The sequence below is a fragment of the Genypterus blacodes genome, unplaced genomic scaffold, assembly GCF_046128005.1.
Source record: "Genypterus blacodes isolate CSIRO-AG114 ecotype Tasmania unplaced genomic scaffold, CSIRO-AGI_Gbla_v1 ptg000195l_1, whole genome shotgun sequence".
Lineage (NCBI taxonomy): Eukaryota > Metazoa > Chordata > Actinopteri > Ophidiiformes > Ophidiidae > Genypterus > Genypterus blacodes.
In genome coordinates, this window is record NW_027466995.1 from 571986 (window position 1) to 592183 (window position 20198).

Consider the following 20198-nt stretch of genomic DNA (forward strand, 5'->3'; position numbering starts at 1 on the left):
GTGTCATTATATCCCTGTGTGTGTGTGTGTGCGTGTGTGTGTGTGTGTGTGTGTGTGTGTGTGTGTGTGTGTGTGTGTGTGTGTGTGTGTGTGTGCGTGTGCGTGTGTGTGTGCGTGCCTGCCCTACACTGCACCTCTAATGGTGTGTGTTGTCATGCGTATCTTCTGTTCTGCTGTTTTAAACTGATGGTCGCGGTAATTTACTGGAAAATACGGCCAAATGTGCCAAAAAGCTAAATTCACTTTTGCGTACAAAATCTTGATCAGAACAGCTGTTAGTCCAACGTCCAAGTCAAGCACCAGGGGAAGAAGTTGACTGAGAAATAACAGGAATAAAACCCTTTTCTCTCACATTTCTGCAAATGGACACGAGGCTCCAGACTGAATAGTTGAGACTCGACGCACTGCAGCAGCTCGAGTCCCCGTCCACTATGAGTTTACACCGCTTGGCTCTCCAGACACTGAGCACTCAGCGGCCATCAGACTCAGCCCACAGTAACTTGATCTTTCATGTTTTTTGGGGGCAGATTTTCCTCTCTCGCAGCGACCAAGAGGGGGAGACACAGGGAGAAACTCACAGACAGGAGGGGTGCACGGCAAGGCCAAGCAGAACAGGTGCCCATAATTTCACCTGTCTGTTCTGCAACCCACACACACACACACACAGGCATGCACACACACTAGAGATTATATTACGTTTCACCTCTAATTGTAGCCACATTTACCGTACTTTTGCAAGAGATGAAAAGAGAGCGAGGGGAGAAACCGGGCTTTTAGTTTTAAAAGCAGAAGATGTGAGCTGATGTCACGGGGGGCTGCGATCACATCCTGACACGGAACGGAACGGAGCGAGAAGCCTTCATGTGGGTGGGTTTATAGCCTGGACAGCAGTGTGTGTGTGTGTGTGTGTGTGTGTGTGTGTGTGTGTGTGTGTGTGTGTGTGTGTGTGTGTGTGTGTGTGTGTGTGTGTGTGTGTGTGTGTGTGTGTGTGTGTGTGTGTGTGTGTGTGTGTGTGTGGATGCTGCACGTATACACCAGACACGAAAAAGCGAACGTATAGACCTGCTAAGCCTTGTTAGCCCGCAGCAGGTAAAAAGCAAGAGCTGGTCAAATCTGTAGTATTACTTCCAAAAGTACCTGCTGCATGGGGCCTGATGAAGAGGGAGGGGACTCGCAGGTCAACAGACACAAAATAGTTCAGCAGGCACATGTGATATATTTAGTGAGGCCATTGTTTGTTTTATTTAGGGAGCGAATTGAGGATTTTCCAAACTGCAGGGCCCCTGAGGTATTTTATCAGGTGTACAGTCGGCCATATGTTAGACATTAGAGCGCTGAGGGGAATGCTGGTTGCAGATATAAGCTATAAAATGTTTGCAGTTTGGAACTTCACATGTGTGGGGAAACAAGCCACTTATATGCAAATGAAACAGCATTACATTACACCAGCCAAAATTCCTCCCTCATTAAAGAAAATAAACCTTAGGAATCTGCAGCCGGGCCAAATGAATATTAATGGGCGCTTTGAGAAAAAAAAAAGATGTTTACCGCCGGAGCCTTATTAAAGCGAGAGCAGGGAGAGAGAATAGTGAATCAATCCGGCGGAGGTGGTGAGGCCTCCCTGCATGCACGGAGCAGAGGACTGGAGCCTGGAGTGTGTGAGGGACAGGCACACAGACGGAGGGACGAAGGGAGAAAGAGACGTCTGTGCAGGTGGAACAAGTTTAGTGTTTCTTTCTCTGGATGAATATTTCATGGTGAAAAAGCCCATTTGTCTGTGACATCTCCCCGTCCTAATGTTGTCCATGTTGACCCGAGGGCTCAGGGGTGGAACTCTACACAGGCCTGAGAGAGCTGCTTGTTATGTCGCTCTGGGCTTCATTAATCTGTTAACAATAACATTTTGGTGCCAGGCTCTTTGGTTTGTGTCCACAACTCTAACCTCTGTCACAATTCATTCATTTTGATACCGGGGACAATAAGAAATGGACACTATGGATGTTTCACTCTGATTATATGTATCTATCATACAGGCTTTTTTTCTGTTTCAAAACAACCCAGCACTTCTTCATTTTCCAATAAATTACAGCACTTGAGGTGATTTCACACCAAATACAGAGTAAATAGTTGCCTAACTTGAAGTTTAGAGTTTAACAGAAACGATCCAATTTACACTAATTAAACCCAACCAACAGGCGCGCGTGTGTGTGCGTGTGTGTGTGTGTGTGTGTGTGTGTGTGTGTGTGTGTGTACATATGAATAAAAGGACGCCAGTGTTAGTAAAAAAAATATCTATCCACTAAAGAAACAGAGGATTTAAATTCATGTAGCATTCGCGCAGTTTCAGCAGAAAGTCAGTGGACTCGTTCAAGTCAATAAGTGCTGACAGTCGCCGATGGCAAATAGAAAATTGCTGCGTTCGGAAAACATAATCATCCCCGCACATCATGGCTCCAAACTCCTCCCTCGTTATTAATAAAGAAAGAAAGAAACTGAATCCAAGGCAGCGATGTTTAATTTATTATGATGTAAGCCATTTGGAGGGTGATTGTATGGTAATTGCTCATTAGGGTTGTATATTTATCGCTGCACCTTATGTCAAGGCCAAGGGAATAGTGTGTAAGGCTTCATTCTCCCGTTTCAAGGATCAATTTCAGAGGTAATTTGTGAAACAGGACAGATCAAGTTTATCCTGACGTGCTTTTATTTTGAAGGCGGGGCGTCAAGTGCCCCCAATAGAGTTTCAAAACAAGCGTATTTGCGTTACCTGATGGAGGAGTGATGATGATGGTGCGCTGTGGTTGCGTTAAGGCCTCCGAGGATCCACGTTGCGCGTCCGCATCTCCATCATCCAACCCAGAGGAGGTTCACTCCCTCACTCCCTTCCTCACTCGCTCCCTCACTCGCCCCCCGCTCACTTCTCGCTTCCCAACTGCAAAGATTTCAAACGCGATCAATAATTGACTCAAACACACACTCGCCTGTCTTCTAGCTGTTGCCTTCCTGAGCCGCCATTCACATTAGCGGTGTCAGCGGACGTAATTATAGCTACTAATTGCAGATTAGAGGTTTTGGGTCAGTGGGGTCACTTGATAGGGGTTGACTACTCTTTTCAATGACGGATAATCATTTCAGGTTGCAGACTAAATGTTTAATGCAACGAGGGAGAGGGGGGACATCAAATTTGTTGAACTGGCTCGTTTGTTGATATCTATGATCAGATCTGTTTTTTGGGGAGCGCGTCGATAAGTTTATAGTTGATTTATGATGATTTATGGGGGTTTTTATGGCCCGTGAACGCAGCAGAGAAGCTTAAGTTTAGATAAGCGGGTCACCAGAGGTCCCCATGTTGGCACTTAACGCACAGCACGGCCGCCCAGGAGAAGAATCTGATACAGCAGGAGCCGCTTCACGCCATTTCACTCACACACACACGCACACACACCATTTTAATTTTGTCCAAACCGATTATATTCCTATCAAATTGCGCTTGATTGACCCTCAGTACAGTGCATTTAATTTTGAAGGACCCGTAAAAGTATAATACATATTACGCAACATGCACGGTTTCCTATGTTGTTGTTGTTTTTTTACTACGTTTTTAAGTGTAAATATATTAACTACAACGATGAAAATAATGATTAAATAGAAAAATAAAAAGGAGAAAAGTTTGAAATGTAATTTAAAAACAATTCGCATTCACCAGCAAAATTCTTACATCCTCAGAAATTAAGTTATTTCCTAAAGACATAAAAGAGACTGAATTAAAAAAAAACAAAAAAAAAAACATCAACAACAAAAAAAAAACAATTCCGGGTTCAAATCAAGACGCGTAAAAGCCTTAATAAAGCGCGGCTGAGCCCTAATGAGGGTGTCTGCTGCTTATGTGCGCGTCCATAAAGGCGCACAGAGGGGGAGAGAGAGAGAGGGAGAGAGAGAGAGAGAGAGACTGTGCGCCACATTTGTTTGCGGCGGATCAAGGCTCACCGCCTCCACTGCACTTTCTTTATCTTAATTCCAACTTGAAAAGATATAATTATCTAGTTTGAACAGGGCCGCTATCAAATCCTTCTTTCCAGGCAGGGTTGGGGAAAGGCTCGAGTGGATTGTGAGGCTCTGAGCCGCTCGGTGTTGCCCGAGATAGGAGTAATGAAGTTGTGGAGTCCGGAGATACAAAGGGCATTAACCTCATTAGCATGAAACCTTTTCTTCTAACTATTGTGGGACCCTTTCAGGCCTCTAATCCCCCCGATTTCAAAGCTGGGTTTGTAATAAAGCTTTTAGGGTTTTTTTCTCTCTTCTTCTTACTCTAAAGCTAATGGTATTCTCTAAAGATTTTTATTGCTGTTATAATCTATGGACCGATTAAGAATTCCCTGTATAGTTTTAGTCTAACAACAACAAGGAAAAAAGGCTGTTTCTTACGTCACCAAACAACACAACACACACATCCGCACCTCACACCACCAACAAGGCAGAAGTTGTTCTTCTATATTCTCCACAAAAAAAAGACCAGAAAAATCATAATCCAGTTCGCATTTGTCTGATTTTAAACTCGGAGTTCTTTGTCTTTCCTCCTCTGCGTGTGTGTGTGTGTTTGTGGGTAAATATGGAATCATTTTCCTGCCTGTGTCCATCTTTTTTTTACTTTTTGCCCTCAGCTCTTCTCCTCTTTTTTTTGGCTAAACAAGTCCCGTTATGTTTCCCTTCAGCAGCGTGATGGAGCCTACAAGACAAGATTTGGGGGGACAAAGATCCCATTTTGCGGCGCGTTGCACCCTTCCCTTATCGCGTCGTGAGCGGTAGTCAGATTGTACTAAATTATGTCCAACCAAGCCCCTTTGGATCCGTGGATTAAGAGATTAAAGTGGACCACTGGGCACCGCAGCCCCTCTCCCCCTCATATTACCCGCATGATAATTGGCTAAACTGATTTGCACTTTCACAAAAGCTTGTATGGACTCTTTGTAGCCGGAGCGGAGCAGACGCAGCCCCCCCCCCCCCCAAAAAAAAATCAAACTAATGCCATCTCTATCAGACACACACACACACACACACACACACACACACACACACACACACACACACACGCAGACAACACAATGGCTAATTATAGGCTGCAGCATTTTCCTCTCTTTTCAACCCAAGCGCCAAATCACCAAACGTCACTGTACTTTACTTTGAAATGATGGCACAATGATATAAGACTCTGCTCTGTCCGTACGCGCATGCGCAAGAGGGCCTACCAATTAAAAAAAATCGTATTCTTTTACTGCGCGCGACATTATGATAAAACTTTATTGACAAAATATTGACAATTACATACTTCTTGGAAGTATACTTTGTGTTAAAATTGTAGCAAACTTAACACAAACACAAAAATTATTTACATTCTGTAAAAGGGGTTTAACAGAAACATTAACTTTTAGCATTTCTGTACATGGAATACGCTCAGTGCTTGAAGTTTGCTCAATTCTTGCCTTTAGTCCTTCGTGGCAGCTTTGACTGGAGGGTCACATCCGGACCAGACCGGAACCACAGAGAGCGACAGTAAAGCTTCCGGTTAAGGGAATGTCGTCACCTTCCCTTTAACTACTTTATCTGTGGCCGGATCCATTTTTAGAATGTGTTGTTTTCCAAATTCACTTTGTTCTCTTTTCTTTAAAAAACAAAAATAAAACACTATAACGCAGCACCGCTACTTCATATGTTTTCACAATCACTTTTACACGAGAATCATTAATTAAAGACTGCACACTTTTTTTTTAAAGGAAAAAAAAAAAAGCACGACATCTCTGTTTGAAAATAGAATTAAAAACAAATTTGATTTTTGTTGGGGTTTTTTTTTCCTTTGAGAAAGCAAAGACTATACCATGCAGTTCAAGTTATACAAAAACAGTTTGGAGTTTTGGTATCTTCAGTGGAAACGTTGATTTAAAAAAACAAAATCTGAAGTGCAAACGTCCAATGTGAATTGGGGGGGGGGGGGGAAGAAAAAATGAGGGGGGGGGGGGGTGATGGGTTTGTAGTGGTGGTGGTTGGTGCGTGGAAGGGGGTCAGGTACAATTGAGACACTGTCAATCACATTGTCCCGGGTCGTTTGGACGCGGATTGACGGACCCACGGTGACAGCGGAGCCACCAGTCGGGTTTCTCTCACCCTCAGCTGCCGATCTCCGGAGTTCTGAAATGTGACATTGGCTTGTTACCCTCTCACTGTCTCTACACGGCGGCCTGTGTCCATGTCCTCCTTCACTCAGACGCACACAAGGTCTTTTTTTCTTTTCTTTTAATCGTCCGAGGTGACATCGATTTCCTCCGGGCTCGACTGTTTCGTCGCCAGTCTCCACCGGTTTATGTGATGCGATCCCTTCTTCTTCGACTGAGATTCCGAGCCCTCCTCCTCCAACTTCTGCCGTTTGAACTTCGTCCTCCGGTTCTGAAACCACACTTTTACCTGAACGACACAAAGCAAACAAAACAAAAACAAAACAAAAGACTTGGATCAGTATCACGCGATAAACAGGGATTGGCTTGCGCGTAAAAGCCGCGCGTAAAAAGGGGGAAAAAGGAGACATTGTTTGGACAGCAGGGCTCCAAACAGCAGGCAGTGGTGCAGTGGAAATAAAAAAGGTAAACTGTGACCTCCAGCCGGTGATCATCACACAGCAAACAAACGCCAAAATCAACACTAATCTACTATATTTGAAAGAAAGCTTGAATCCATGGCTGTGTTTCCTCCATCGACCCTGCACTCCTGTTACTCACACCCCTTTGACACTTTAATGTTATTTTTTTAACGGTACAAAGAGCAAAGAACCCATTAAAGGGCCAGAAAACTCAATTCTAATAACAATAAAAACACGAATACCTCCTCGACACTCTCAAACACTCCCTCCTAAAATCGAATAGAATATAAATGATCGAATACCAGGAGCAAATATGAATTTTACAACCAAAATATTTGGTGTCTGGATACACTTTGAACAAAAGTAGGTCAGATCTTTAAGTACATCATCTTTTTTTTCTTACTCCCATCCTGGCCTGTGAGTGGAGAATAAATATAGATATATCATTTGATTCCACGTGTTTAAACCCGTCCACGCACTCGACTAAATCGTCTCCGTGGGGGATACACGACGTCTTAAATCGATCAATTGTCTGTCGCTGCTTTGTCACCCGCAGCCTTTTTATAGCATCTTTAAATGGCAGTTGAGGTGCGTTTAATTTGCCTTCAGTGAACTAATTGAAGGAGGCGATGCTTCATTTCTCCCCTCAGCTCCTCCAAAAGGCCCCGCGTCCAAAGGAGACGTGGGGACAAAAGGCAGCGGCTACACGGGCTCCGACAGCATCTTAAATATGGCAAAGGGACTCTCGATGAATCCTCGTTCTTTGTATCGGCCGAGCCCATAAAACGGTTAACTGGTTAATTTACCCTCGCTTCGAAAGGCAACATTCACCCCCCAAAACAAAGTAATCCAACCCCTCCTGAAATGAGGTTAGGCCTATACAATGACGGTGGATTTGATCCAACAGAAAGCCTCTGTCCTCCCCTGACAACATTTTAGCGCCTACAAACACTATCTGATTATTTTAAATTAATCGTTAAGATCTGTGGCACTCCTTAAATATAATCGTTAACACTGTTTTATTAGTATTAATTGGAAGCTCTGGGGCACATCATGGCATGTTAGAAATCACAATAATTATAATAACATATATTTCAAATGCATATTTGGTGAGGAGGAATCCATTTATAGTGTCGATTAATCGAATTAAAACAACATTTAGGACATTGAGGTTTCTACAAAAACGATACAATTCAGTGAGGTGCATTATTATTCGACTTTAAATAACAGGTTAATGTGAAATAAAGGGGAAAAACGGGTCTTACCTGAGTTTCTGTGAGGCTAAGGCTGTGGGCGAGCTGCTTCCTCTCCGCTCCCACCACGTAATGGTTTTTCTCGAATGCGTGCTCGAGCCGCAGGAGTTGCGAGGGCGAAAACGCTGTCCGGATTCTTTTGGGCTTTCTGGCCAGCGCGTTGTGCAAAAGGAAGCTCTCTGGACTCGTTTCATTACCTGCAAACCAGCACAAGAGGAGCATCTGTCACTGTCTGTTTCATGTCTTTTTTCTTTTTTTTGTGTCATTTTGTATTGAAGGAGGCATGCAAACATTTCCACAGCAACTTTTCCAGGCCTGCGTGCCAGCATAACAATGACGGCGAGACTGAAAATGTCTTATTATGTCTGAGAGGTTGGTTATTATCGACACAGAGAGGTAGAATAATCGAGAATGTGTGTATATTCAAAAATCCCTGCGATTATTATTTTTACAGCCTCACAACCTTTAGCAGAGCCGAGAGAAAGAACCCAAAGGTGCCTGAGCAGAGGAATAACCTCTCACCCTGCACGGGCCTGGCTTCAATTAGCCCCCAAACTAACCCCAGCAAACACTAAGAAGTCATCAAATTCAAGCAACATTTTCATTTAAATTGCAAATACAAGCAACGTTAATCTCTTTGGATTTCCCCTCACTAGATTCCTTTAAAATAGCAGCAACGTGCTCTAATTGGTCAGAATACGAAGGCAAAAACAAACACTCTAAAAATGCCCAAACCAGCTAATTAAAAACAACGTTTAAAGATTACAAAACGTTTGGAGTTTATATATTAGAAATTAAATGAACAAATATTTGCCTCGGTTGAACTGAAAAAAATAACAGTGTGCAAGACAAATAATTACCCAAATATTTAAATTTCTCTCTCCCTTAAATTAAAAAAAAAGCAACCAAAGCATCTCTGCAATTAAACCGCAATTTATCGCAAATAAACGAAATATTCTGAATTCAATTGACGTTTATTTTCATTTTTTCTGCTCCTCCATCAGCGGAGCATCATTCCCAAATTTGGACTCCAATTTTTTTCTCTCCCTTCAGCAGAAACTGCAGAGGCGAGACGAATATTATTTCCTATTTCAAGATATTTTTTTCGAACGGGCTTCAACAATCAAATGGATCAACTTTAAACGAAATATCTCAACGCTACATTACAGTTATTGCACCGACAGCTTCACACACGTCAACTCCATCTTACAGCTGCTCTCGGTGGACGAATGAAACCGTTTTCCCCTGCGCATTTTCTGCGTCAAAATGATCCCAAACGGACTTACCTTGAAATCTGTGTCCCAAGTATCTATATCTGTGTAATAACCAGGGGTAGAACGTTGACGGGTCTCTTTGCTGGCTGGCGAAAAGCGGGTGCGGACTGTGCGAGGAGGACAGCGGGTGAGCCAGCGCGTGCTGCGGCACCGAGTGCACCGGGACGGAGTTGGGCGGATGAGACACCGCCTCGGCGAACACCAAGTCCGGGTTCGAGTAGACGCTCCTGCCGCCGGGGTGAAACCCGTTGAGAAAGGGGTTCATCTGGCCGGTGTTTGCATAGCTGAGAGCCGCCGGCCTGATGGGCTCCTCGGACCGGGACACCGGGACGGGATTATCCTTCGCCACCAAAGACTCTATAGTGAAACACCGCTTGGGTGTAGGCTGAAACATGGTTTGATAGTCCGGATTCCCCAGCTTCAGTTGAAGTTGTCGCGGATCGCTCTCGCTTAGAAAATACTCCACACCCAAGCAGGGGGAAAGTTTCTGCTCGGTAAAGAAGTTTAGGGAAGGGGGGGCAAACGGCGGCGAAAGCTCGTCTGGAAAGCCCCAAAAAATAAAAAGCGCTCGTCTTCGTCCCGGACTAATCCATGAATGTGATCGCTTTCCTCGCCGCTTTCCGTGCAGGCAGATTTGTTAGTTCATGAGCCTAATTAGCGCCGCGGTCCCGTAAACAGCTTCCTCTGAAGGCCGGGGTGGCATGGTGATTGGCTCGCTGCTGCCGCCGCGGCTCGCCTTAAGGTGGGGAGCGGGGTGGTGGTGGAGGGAGGGAGGGAGGGAGGAGGGTGGGTGGGTGGAGGGGGGAGAGAGAGAGAGAGTAGAGAGAGAGAGACGCTGAAAAAGTGCGTCAATGGGAAACAGGGGCACGGAGAGGCGGACTCGGAACGCGCAACACGGAACGGATTCGTCCAGGGAGAGAGAGAGACAGCGAAAACGACAGAGAGAGAGAGAGAGAGAGAGAGAGTGTGTGTGTGTGTGTGTGTCTCCGCGCACACGCACACACGCACATGTCTCCAGGACATTTAACACACTCGTTTGCAGCGGGAGAAACGCGGTCGTTCACGGGGCTAAATGATGGAAATGTGGCCCGTGCCTTGTTAGTTAGTTACATCAGCTGATTGTGTTAAAATGACAACAACACAACAACACTGCAAAACATCCAATCAGATTCATTAGGAGTCTATTTAGAGACAATAAAGCTCGTTTAGCTGCAGCTTCATTGGCGCTATGAGGCTTCAGACACTTATTTCCTCCTTTGACTCTTCTATCGGTTTTCTGATGGGGGTCATGAGTACAAACTGTTCCTCTCTGCGTGCTTCCACTCTTTCTTTAGGTTAGAAATGGAGGACGTCTTTTAATTCCAGCTGGATTGGGAAAGTATGGAGACACAAACAAGCTTTAAGGCAGACAAGATCTTCAAAAATTGAACTGAGACATTTGCTATTATGACAGAGTTGTGATTTAAGAGCAGATGTGCAGGTGTTTTGTGGAGGAGCTCGTAGCTGTGGGACTATGCGGATGTGTGAGCAGAGCAAAGGGCCCCGCAGAGAGAGAGAGAGAGGGAACACACAGCTGTATGCGCGCACCGGGCATCTTCGACTAGAGAGGTTACAAAGTATAGAAGAATGATCAATCAACAGCAATACGTGTGCTATAACGGCAGTGATGGTAGAACCCGTACATAAGGGTTAGATCGTCTAATTTGACATAGAAGGGATAAAGAGGTCTGCTCACACTATTTGCTTTATTACTATTATTATAATTATTAAATCAAAACGTTGACTACATTTATTATTATTATTATTATTATTATTATTATTATTATTATTATTATTATTATTATTATTTCCATTAACGCCCGTCGCTGTTTAGTCTATATCCATAATTACTGGTTAAGCAAAATGTACGTTATGTATTATTTTTAAACCGTTGAATAAAATACAGAGAATGATTGTGAAGGCAAGTGTGTGAAACGGCTTTTCAAACGTCTCACAGAAATTGTGCAACACACACATACACACACACAGACACACACGAGGAAAGCCGGATTTGGCACAGTGAGAATATCCTGATTCCAGCATCTGTATCATCAGTGACATGATCGACACGAAGGAATTACGGATGTTTGAAGTTGAAATGTTTTTTTTTTATTATGGCGGCGTCAAATATTTATTTAAGGTAGTCCGTTATTTTGGATGAGTTGCCAGGTAAATATCAATCAAGTTTGTCACACATAATAATAATAAATAAGTAATATAACATTAGCTATAAAACTCTTAATGGTCGGTTACTATTAGAGACCAGAATAACTTATGTTGACATGTAATCACTGTAGCTGAGTTTTTTTGTTTGTTTTATTAACAAACCAAACAGCGTGTTAATTGTTTGTAATTGTTTGCATACTCACCACTTCCTGCATGTTTGTGTTCTTTACTTGGACTCTCTCAGCAACACTGGCAGCTTCCATCCTCGTTGGGCTCGGCGGTGTTCTCAGCGATACGTTACCGACCTCTAGTGGCTGAAATGTAGAACTGCAGCGGGGTTTCACGTCTCAGACTGCACGACACGTTGACAGAGATCCGGTAGGTCCCGCAACAAATGCCTGCATTGCTTTGTCACTTGAGATTCAAAATTTCACTCTGGAGATCTATGATGTAAACAAACATATCTATTCAATACATCCTAAATCTTAATTGGAGCTTTTTATTGTTGCGTTACAAACACATCCAGCTAAATTTGGGTGTGCTTTATCTTTTACAATATAGAATTTTAGAATGAAAAAAACCCAAACAAGAACTTGGTGATCAAACGTCTTTATTAGTAAAGGCTTTATCTGTACACACGCAAACTGATTTCACACAGCTGAATGTGGCGAGATAGAACCACTCACTCGATATCAAGGGAGGCCAATTGAATACTCTATGCATGCACATCAAAATGGAGATTCCACTATTCCAACAGGTTTAAGAAGCAACTAAAATATTAGATGTCACCGTCGTCACCAGAGAAGTTGATGTGTGTGGCATTTGGTCACATAGAGGCAGAGGTAAACCATTGAAAAGAGTGAGTCATACCGTGTTACCATGTTGTTAAATGGAAAGGTGAGGCCAGTGCAGGAGGTCTAGGCCCAATAACTGTATAAACTTTGTGTAATAACATTCCTTACCACTGGTGGCAGTCAAGTTTCATATTACAGGTTGCATGAGGTGCAAATGCACTAAAGGTCATAGGTCGATTGAATGGAGCTCCTGGTTTAACTGCGCACAGCTTAATCTGAAAATAAGGATAAAAGGAAAATAAAATCCCCGGAAAAATTTGTGATCTAGAAATATTTTAAGTAATAATGATGCATGTGAACCTCAGAGGCGTTTCCCTCCCATCGGTTCACCACTGTCACTAGTTGGCTATTGGAGATTACTTTGCAAAACCAATTTATCAAATGTGTGAGCCGGTCAGGAGGCAGAGATGTGGGCTTAGCGACGCACGGTGGTCCAGCCGTCGTCGTCGGGTTCGTTCTTGATGGTGCGGGCTTTGTCGGTACGCCACTTATCCCCTTCACCTTCGCCCTCCCTCTCCCTTGGCTGGTCCCTGTCACGCTCCTCGTGCTTTTCATCGCCGCCGCCGCCGCTGCCGCCACCACGACGCCAAGAGCCACCTGTGGAGAAGAACTCAATTACTCAGAGGGCCAGAGGTACGTTTCTTACATGAAATGATCAGTACAGGATTTCAGAAGTTCACTTTTGCTCGACTTTTTGGAGCGTCTTTGTACTTCATCTGCCATCAAGAAGGTAAATGGTGACATCTGCTGGCCTGAATCAATACAACACCTCATCTGTCCATATTCAAAAAATATGCCATCTCAAGTCAACTAAACTTTGAGGCACTCAAACCTTCTTACTATCCTACATCATGGCCCTCATATCTGTGCAGGGATGTTTCCATCTTGAATCAGACTCTCACCTTCATCGTTGTCTCTGGGTGGGGCTCGTTGTTCGCGACGCTCACCGCGGTCAGCTTCCTCTCGCCTGGGCTCCTCTCGGCGAGGTTCCTCTCGCCTGGGCTCCTCCCGCCGAGGCTCCTCCCGCCGAGGCTCCTCCCGCCGAGGCTCCTCTCGGCGAGATTCCCTCCAGCTGCTTCCTCCTTCTTCTGTCCCTCCTCTCCTCCAGGGATTGTCCTCCCTGTGAACAGTCTCACAGATTAACATATTTTCAACAGCTACCACAGCAATTCCACATTGTGAGGGCGTAACTGTTAACCCCCGCCTGAAACTTAATGATGCAAGCATGAAGGTTTTGAGTGAGGAACATCAACAAAACATGAAGGACTGCAAGAAACAAATGAACCGTGCAGACTGAACTGCTCTCACCTTGGTGGTGGTGGGCGGCGGTCTCTGAGGCTTGTTCTGTCGTCTTCCCCACCATCACCGTCTTCATCATCATCGCCACCGCGCGGAGGGCCCCAGCTCTCCTCGCGGGCCTTCTCCCGCTCACGCCAGCCACCGCCAGATGTGCCTGTAATATGTAAGTATACATTTGATCCAGCTTTCTTTGCTGATATACTGAGGATTACTCATATATTGTGTATAGCACATAGAGACACACCTGGTTTGCTGACGGGTTTCCATGGTTTAAGGTCATCACCACCGCGACGTGGTCCATCGTCCATGCCTCTACGGGGGGCTCTGTCGTCATCTGCTCCTCTTCTGGGGCCCCAGTCATCATCCACGCCACGCCTTGACCCTCTGGAGTCGTCCATGCCTCTGCGGGCACCTCTGTCATCATCGAAGCCACGGCGGGGGGCGCGGTCATCGTCGAATCCGCGTCTGGAGCCACGGTCGTCATCTCTATCCCTCCTTGGGCCGCGGTCGTCATCAAAACCTCTGCGTGGGCCGCCGCGGTCGTCATCAAAACCTCTGCGTGGGGCGCGGTCGTCGTCACGACGCATGGGTCTGTCATCGTCGAAGCCCCGGCGGGGTCCTCTGTCGTCTGCGCCTCTGCGGGGGGCGTCTCCTCGTCTGTCTTCTTTGTCATCTTCTTTGCCCTCTTGTCTCCAGTCCCTAGACGGAAGGCAAGAGTCATTACAGCGTCCCAGTTACGTTAACAGCGCTGAGAACAAACATGCTGCTCAACCGAGTTATGAGACGCCAACACACACAACACACCTGTCAGGCACAGGACGGCGCCATTCGCTCGGGGCAGCTTCACCACGAGCAGATTCACCACGGCCAGATTCAGCACGGCCAGATTCACCACGGCCGGATTCACCACGGCCAGATTCACCACGAGCAGATTCAGCCTCTGTGCGTCTTCTCCATCCTCCCTCTTCCTTTTCAGCCGGTTCCTGTTAGAGCAAAATTATAGATTAGGACATGAGGTTTTGTTATTACAATAATGGAGTCAGCGCTGACACAATGAGGGCCACATGTATGCACGTTTAAGACTGAATAACAGACGATTCTTACTTTGGGTCTCTCCTCGGGAGCCTTCCTCTCCTCTTCACGGCGGCGCTCTCGCTCCTCAATCTCCTGTTGACGGGCGCGCTGCTTCCGCTCCTGCTCTTCCAGCTTGCGCAGGCGCTCTTGGTATTCCCTCTCCTCTTCCTCGCGCTGCTCTTGCTCCACACGCTCGCGATCCTCTCGTTCTGCGACAAAGAAAGGAAAACAAACTTGAGCCACCGTCTAAACTTTTGTGACCTTTGCCACAGAAAAATTGACTCTCTTGCCTAAAATCAACATCTCTACATCTTTCTACACTAAACTCTACTCAGGGGTCACTCCTTCACCTTTCTTGAGCTGCTCCTCGTGGATACGCTGTTCGTCTTCCTCTTTCTGGCGGTAGAAAGTGTTACGCCGGTCCTCTTTGCGCTGCTTCTTCCTTTCTTCCAGACGCTTCTTCCTTTCCTCCACCAGGCGCTCCTCGAAAGTTTTCAGCTTTTCCTGTGAAAAGAATACAAGGTTGTTTTTGAAGTCATCACGATATCAAGCATAAACTACCCGGTAAACCACGGCGGAGAGACTGAAAGGCGTCGTCGTACCTCATAGATGACGCTGCGGGCCGCTGTTATTTCAGACAAAAAGTTCTCTTTGTCCTCCATCATTCTGGACATGCGCTGCTTGTGCTCCAGTGCCTTCTCCCGCTCAACCTTCATGTTGCTGATCTACAAAACAAATGGCTCATTTTACATTGTGGATCCATGGGAGTTTGAATGTGTTAAGTATTCAGTCATTAGTGTGTTATGGTTCAGGCAAAGCGCTCCTTCCTTACCCTGTCCTCCTCCTGGAGCTCCCACAGCTCCATGTCCTTGACACGCTGCTCCTCATAAGCCTGTTTGATGAGTGGAATCTCTTCGAGGCGTTTTGCCCTTTCAAAGTAGTCGATCTGTCCAAAGAATAATTTGAATATGATGAGGATCCAACATGGGTAAGAGCACATACAGCAGATCTATGATGATGAGTTTCTTACCTTCTTCTCTTGGTTCTTGAGACGTTCCTGAAGTTCTTTCTTCTCCTTTTCTAACTGCTCCACCTGTTTGGCCATGATGAAGTCAGGGTCCAGCTCCTCCAGGTCCTGTTCAAAACACAGTGATTAGTATCATTTTATAACAGTGTCACTGACTCATGTGAACAGTGTGGACTTCTACATAATAACTTTAGACATTTTACCTCAATATCAATGTCCTTGAAGGCTTTTGCTCCAAGTTCAGTCTTCTTAATCTGCTCCAGCCGCTCACGCACTGTCTTCTTCTTGATCTGCTCGTGTTCCTGCATGATGCGCTCCTTCTCCCTCTCTTTGGCCTCCTGGCGCAGACGCTCCTCCTCGGCCTTGCGAACCTTCTGCATCTCGGCCTCCCTCTGCTCTAGCTCCTCCTTCTCGCGCTGAATGTTGAGGCTCTCCAGGCGCTCCTTGCGCTCTTCGATGGTCTGCCGACGAGCCAGGATGCGCTGGTGATCCTTGCGGGCATTTTTCAGATAGGCAGCAATGGCCTGCTGACTGTGCTCCTCACGCTCTTGCTGAAAAGGGACAAATAAGACCAAATCAGTTTATATCTGAAGGACAAACAAATTCACCTGTACCAAAACCATGAATGGGCTTTAGTACAATTTGTACCTGCAGTTATGGAGTTTTAAGTATTAGAAAAACTTTTTTAAGTATTTAAAACCGTCTTAGAATATGGAGTCGGGGTAACTTACCAGGATGGAGACGGGTTTGATGACATAGATGGCCTTGGCCAGAGAAGCAGACATGGCGGTCAGCTGGTTCCTGATCTGTGCTGAGGGCATGTTCTGTAGGAAGGGACCAACTGGAGCATCCTCTTTAGTGGAGTAGTTCAGGTCAGAGCCAAAGCTGAGCGTTCGAGACGTGTGGTCTATTCTCACCTGCAGGGGGAAAGTGAAGTCGTGTAAAAAAGTAAGATCCAAAAGCACTTTGTTTCACGCATTCCATTCATCGTTCAAGAATTATCCACAAATGTTTCCTCATAACTGAATGAAACGGGTTTGTTAAGTGTCAGTAGTGTGAGATCACCCGGCCGTACCTGCAGGTCACAGTGTCGGGCAGCGTCCACGATGGAGCGCTCCAGCTGGAAGGCATCGACAAAGGGGACCAGGGAGGCCAGACGGCTGAACTCGATGCTCTGATAGATCTGTGCAACCTAATGAGTGGAGGCAGAAAGGCGACACGTTAGTGCTGTAACAGTGAGGATGGGATTGGAACCATTCCAGGGAGAGAAAAATGCAACGACTGGGACAGGTTTTACACTGAAAGGTATACATTACCTGCTGCAACAGCCGGAGGATGGTGTTATTCTGCAGGTGAGGGACGTAATGCTGGAGGTCAGACTCTTTCTCGGCTTGTTCTCTCACCCAGTTCAGCACCTTGGGGGAGAGCAGGTATGTTAGCATGTGCTGAAGAAGGGAAGAAAGGTCAACTTAAAGAGGCAGGTAAAATATGTAAGAGTTGCTTGTTTGTTTACATTTGTCACTCTTCCGCTCAGCTTCAGAGGGTGGAAGTCCACTTCAAGCCAGTTGTACAGCTCTTTCACATCAGGCACGACGTACTGGAGCAGGTTAAATCTCACCTAAAGGAAATGACATCACGAGACCCAATCATACAGTGAAGAGCATTGCTGATAAGTAGGAAAGTTTCTTCCTGGTGTGTGTGTGATTGTACCATATCATTGATGAGGCTCTGGCGGGTTGGTGGAGACTGTAGGCCCAGCAGGGTGGCCAGCCTGCGGTGCTTCTCCACAATGATGCCGTCCATGTCCAGCAGCCGGGCGATGTCGGTGCGCTCGGGGGTGATGGGGATGGACAGTGTGGCCAGGAGGACACGGGTGGACATCCTGGAGATTCAAAGCCATGGTTACCATCTGGTCTGTACAGCAGTGCAACTCGAGTGTGTCTTTCTTTCTCCGCAGGTCACTTGTAAACGTACCTCTGCATCTCCTCTTGGGTGAGATTTTTGCGCATCTCCCTGGAGAGGTGATAGAGCCGGTGAAGGGTGCAGGCGTGGAAAAGAGCGTTGCCAGACTTCCAGAACACAGTGGACACCTTGTTGTAATAGTTGGCCATCAGCTGGGGTTTGGGGGGCTTCTTGGAAAGAGCAAACAGGCCGTGGATGTCTTCAACAGCCTTGAATGCTTCCTGGAGAAAAACACAAGACAACCCAGTTTGAGCATTTTCACTTCACAAGTTTAATTTTAATCGCCGAGCACAAGAAGATGAGTGTAAACACAGAGTTGGATGAACAGACCTGCCAGAGTTCCATGCTTATGGCACTGTCCAGCTGCACCAGGCGAGTCTCCAGGTGCATGGACTGACTCTCTGGGTTGTTCAGGTTGATGGCGGTGCTTTGGTTGTGGTGCCGCTGGATCTGACCCAGGTGCATCCGCAGGTTATCGCACAGCTTACGGAACTCGGCTTTGCGGGTGTACTGAAGGCAGAACTTGAACGCTGCAGAGATGAGGAAAAAGTGTTAACGGCAATATTGAGAGTGACGTCTGACCTTCCGACTGTTGAGCCACATCTCTCCATCAGAGCGTTCAGGGTGTGTCAGTACCTTGCTGGGCGATGTCATGGTACAGACGCTCCACCTTGGAGTTGTTTCGCAGCAGGTCCAGGCACTGGCGGTAGGACTCCCACAGGAACTTCACCCAGGGAGTGAGCAGCAGGCGATCCGTACGGTCCTGAGTGTCCTCACCACTCACAGCGCTCAGGAGCACACTGAGGACACAAAGCAAAGTCAGAGTCCATTCAGAAGCGTGGATAGTGATAGTTTGCAATGTGCCGTCCAGACGTGTATCTTCACCTTTCTGGAGTCTGGATGTTGTCCAAATCCTCAATGTCCAGGACCATCTGCTGAGACTCCCCCTTGGCTGTCTCCGTCTTGTCCTCAGCCAGCTTCAGGTAAGCTCTGACCACATCCTCCAGAGATTTGATGTTCACCTGAAAGCAAAAGGTAAATGTTAGGACTTTAACATTACTAACCACCTGATCTGTACATGCGTGGCAGCCTCTCCCTCACAGACCTGCTGGCAGATGTTCTTGTACTGGTAGAGACCCTCCTTGGCCAGGTGGCTCTTGCGAAGATCCACGCAGAGCTCCAGGTACTTGAGCATGATGGGCTCGTGGATCTTCTGCCATGTTCGATGTTTCTTGCTCTTGATGACATCGTACAAAACATCCAAGGCTGGCTGCTTCTTGCCCACCTCCAAAAACTCTGTAAATACACATCACAAAGACCAGATCAGCTTAGATGGTTCAGCTCAGCTCATCTCATTAACATTCTTTCACATTCTGAGGTCTAAAGACAATTTGTATTAGAAACGTGGCTATAATCTCACAGCATCGCACAGGTCGACTTTTTCCCCCCTCAAACAAAGAAAATCAGACATCTAGACAATAACGCTTATCGCTTCTCCATGCACATCTGTGTTTATTTACAAAAACGACAAAGCAGCTTTTACAGAAACATTCCGATATGAGAGTTGATCCGCAACCTCCTGATTAGGCGGCAGGTTTAGCCTCATTTCAACATAAGGTACGAGTGCTGACTGAGTACGCCGGTAAGCATCGGCAGCGTGGGGGGGGTTAAAGCGATTTGTGTGCAAGGTGACGAATAAATAAAGAACAGTAACACACACACAGTCTATAAAGACCCGATCGGGATTCACACCAATCTATCGACCTGTTGACTCACTTCGCAACAATGCTATCGCCGGTAAAGTACGGGCGCGTGGCGGGCCCTCTAACGTGAGCCCGGCCTGCTGTTACGGTGTGCTCCGGCGCCATCACAGCTAGTAGCCATTAGCTTCTTTAGCCACTGTAGCAGCGCCGGCGCTATAAAAATGACGAGGCAAAGCTAACAGCAGCTAGCTACCCCGTTTAGTCCGCGCGAGGACGTTAAAACTGCGGCGTTTTCACTCACCGTTCGCCCGCTTCAGGGCATTCTCGGGCCGCTGGAAATACGCCGGCATCTTGGTGGCTTTCTAGTAACACTTAAGACTGCGTGACTTAGGTGAATTTGGGCAGATTTTACCACTCCATTCGAGCCACGCACACTCCCGCTGCGACGGCGCTGGCTGAAAGGATGAACCTCGTGAGCGGCCTAGCTTGGGTTGCCAGGTCTGTGAGCTGCAACCCCCACCGGACACGTCACTGACACTGAGATTCCTGAAAACCCAATGAGAAATTAAAAAAATTAAGTTTATGCTTAAATGTTTCTTCTTCAGCGTAGATGTGTCACTTCTTAGGGTAAGTCTTTTCCACATGGACAAGGAGAATGGTTAACTTTCTTTCAAATGTTTAATTAGAAAACAAAAAATTAAAACGTCTTACAATGTTGCTTACAACAGTGTCAGTCTCAGAAGCATTTTAATGGAATAGAACAATAGTGATGTCATCGAACTAGCAGAGTTTCTCAAACTACAATGATGTCAAACGTAAAAGTTCTTATTATCTTAGTTCCAAATCTCAGTGTTGCACCATTGATGCCATCCAAACAATGTTACATCAGGGATGTCATGCAAACCTAACAAAAGTTACA

The 20198-nt window shown here is 46.2% G+C and overlaps 2 protein-coding genes across 2 annotated transcripts; both read right to left on the minus strand.

Moving 5' to 3' along the window:
* Positions 1-6230: 6230 nt before the first annotated feature.
* emx2 (empty spiracles homeobox 2) lies at positions 6231-9549 on the minus strand. Its single transcript, XM_076169329.1, has 3 exons — positions 9168-9549; positions 7894-8078; positions 6231-6456 (listed from the first exon to the last, which is right to left on the minus strand). The coding sequence occupies exons 1-3, from the start codon at positions 9547-9549 to the stop codon at positions 6289-6291; spliced, it is 735 nt and encodes a 244-aa protein (XP_076025444.1). The 3' UTR covers positions 6231-6288.
* A 2852-nt stretch (positions 9550-12401) lies between these two features.
* Positions 12402-19753, minus strand: eif3s10 (eukaryotic translation initiation factor 3, subunit 10 (theta)). The gene is made up of 22 exons (XM_076169239.1): positions 19581-19753; positions 18682-18872; positions 18462-18598; positions 18213-18376; positions 17907-18106; positions 17589-17797; positions 17325-17496; positions 17128-17232; positions 16931-17029; positions 16690-16806; positions 16346-16531; positions 15818-16165; positions 15618-15722; positions 15420-15533; positions 15190-15312; positions 14938-15091; positions 14618-14796; positions 14318-14496; positions 13758-14212; positions 13523-13667; positions 13117-13334; positions 12402-12811 (listed from the first exon to the last, which is right to left on the minus strand). Exons 1-22 carry the CDS (start codon positions 19627-19629, stop codon positions 12630-12632), a joined length of 3831 nt encoding a protein of 1276 aa, XP_076025354.1. The 5' UTR covers positions 19630-19753; the 3' UTR covers positions 12402-12629.
* Between the last annotated feature and the right edge of the window lie 445 nt (positions 19754-20198).

Coding starts and splice junctions, on each gene's coding strand:
- emx2 (XM_076169329.1), bottom strand. CDS start 9,549: ATGTTTCAGCCTACACCCAAGCGGTGTTTCACTATAGAGTCTTTGGTG. Junction 8,079..9,167: donor CTTGGGACACAGATTTCAAG/GTAAGTCCGTTT, acceptor GCTGGTTTGCAG/GTAATGAAACGAGTCCAGAG. Junction 6,457..7,893: donor TTAGCCTCACAGAAACTCAG/GTAAGACCCGTT, acceptor TGTGTCGTTCAG/GTAAAAGTGTGGTTTCAGAA.
- eif3s10 (XM_076169239.1), bottom strand. CDS start 19,629: ATGCCGGCGTATTTCCAGCGGCCCGAGAATGCCCTGAAGCGGGCGAAC. Junction 15,313..15,419: donor AGCTCCAGGAGGAGGACAGG/GTAAGGAAGGAG, acceptor TTTGTTTTGTAG/ATCAGCAACATGAAGGTTGA. Junction 13,668..13,757: donor GAAACCCGTCAGCAAACCAG/GTGTGTCTCTAT, acceptor TACATATTACAG/GCACATCTGGCGGTGGCTGG.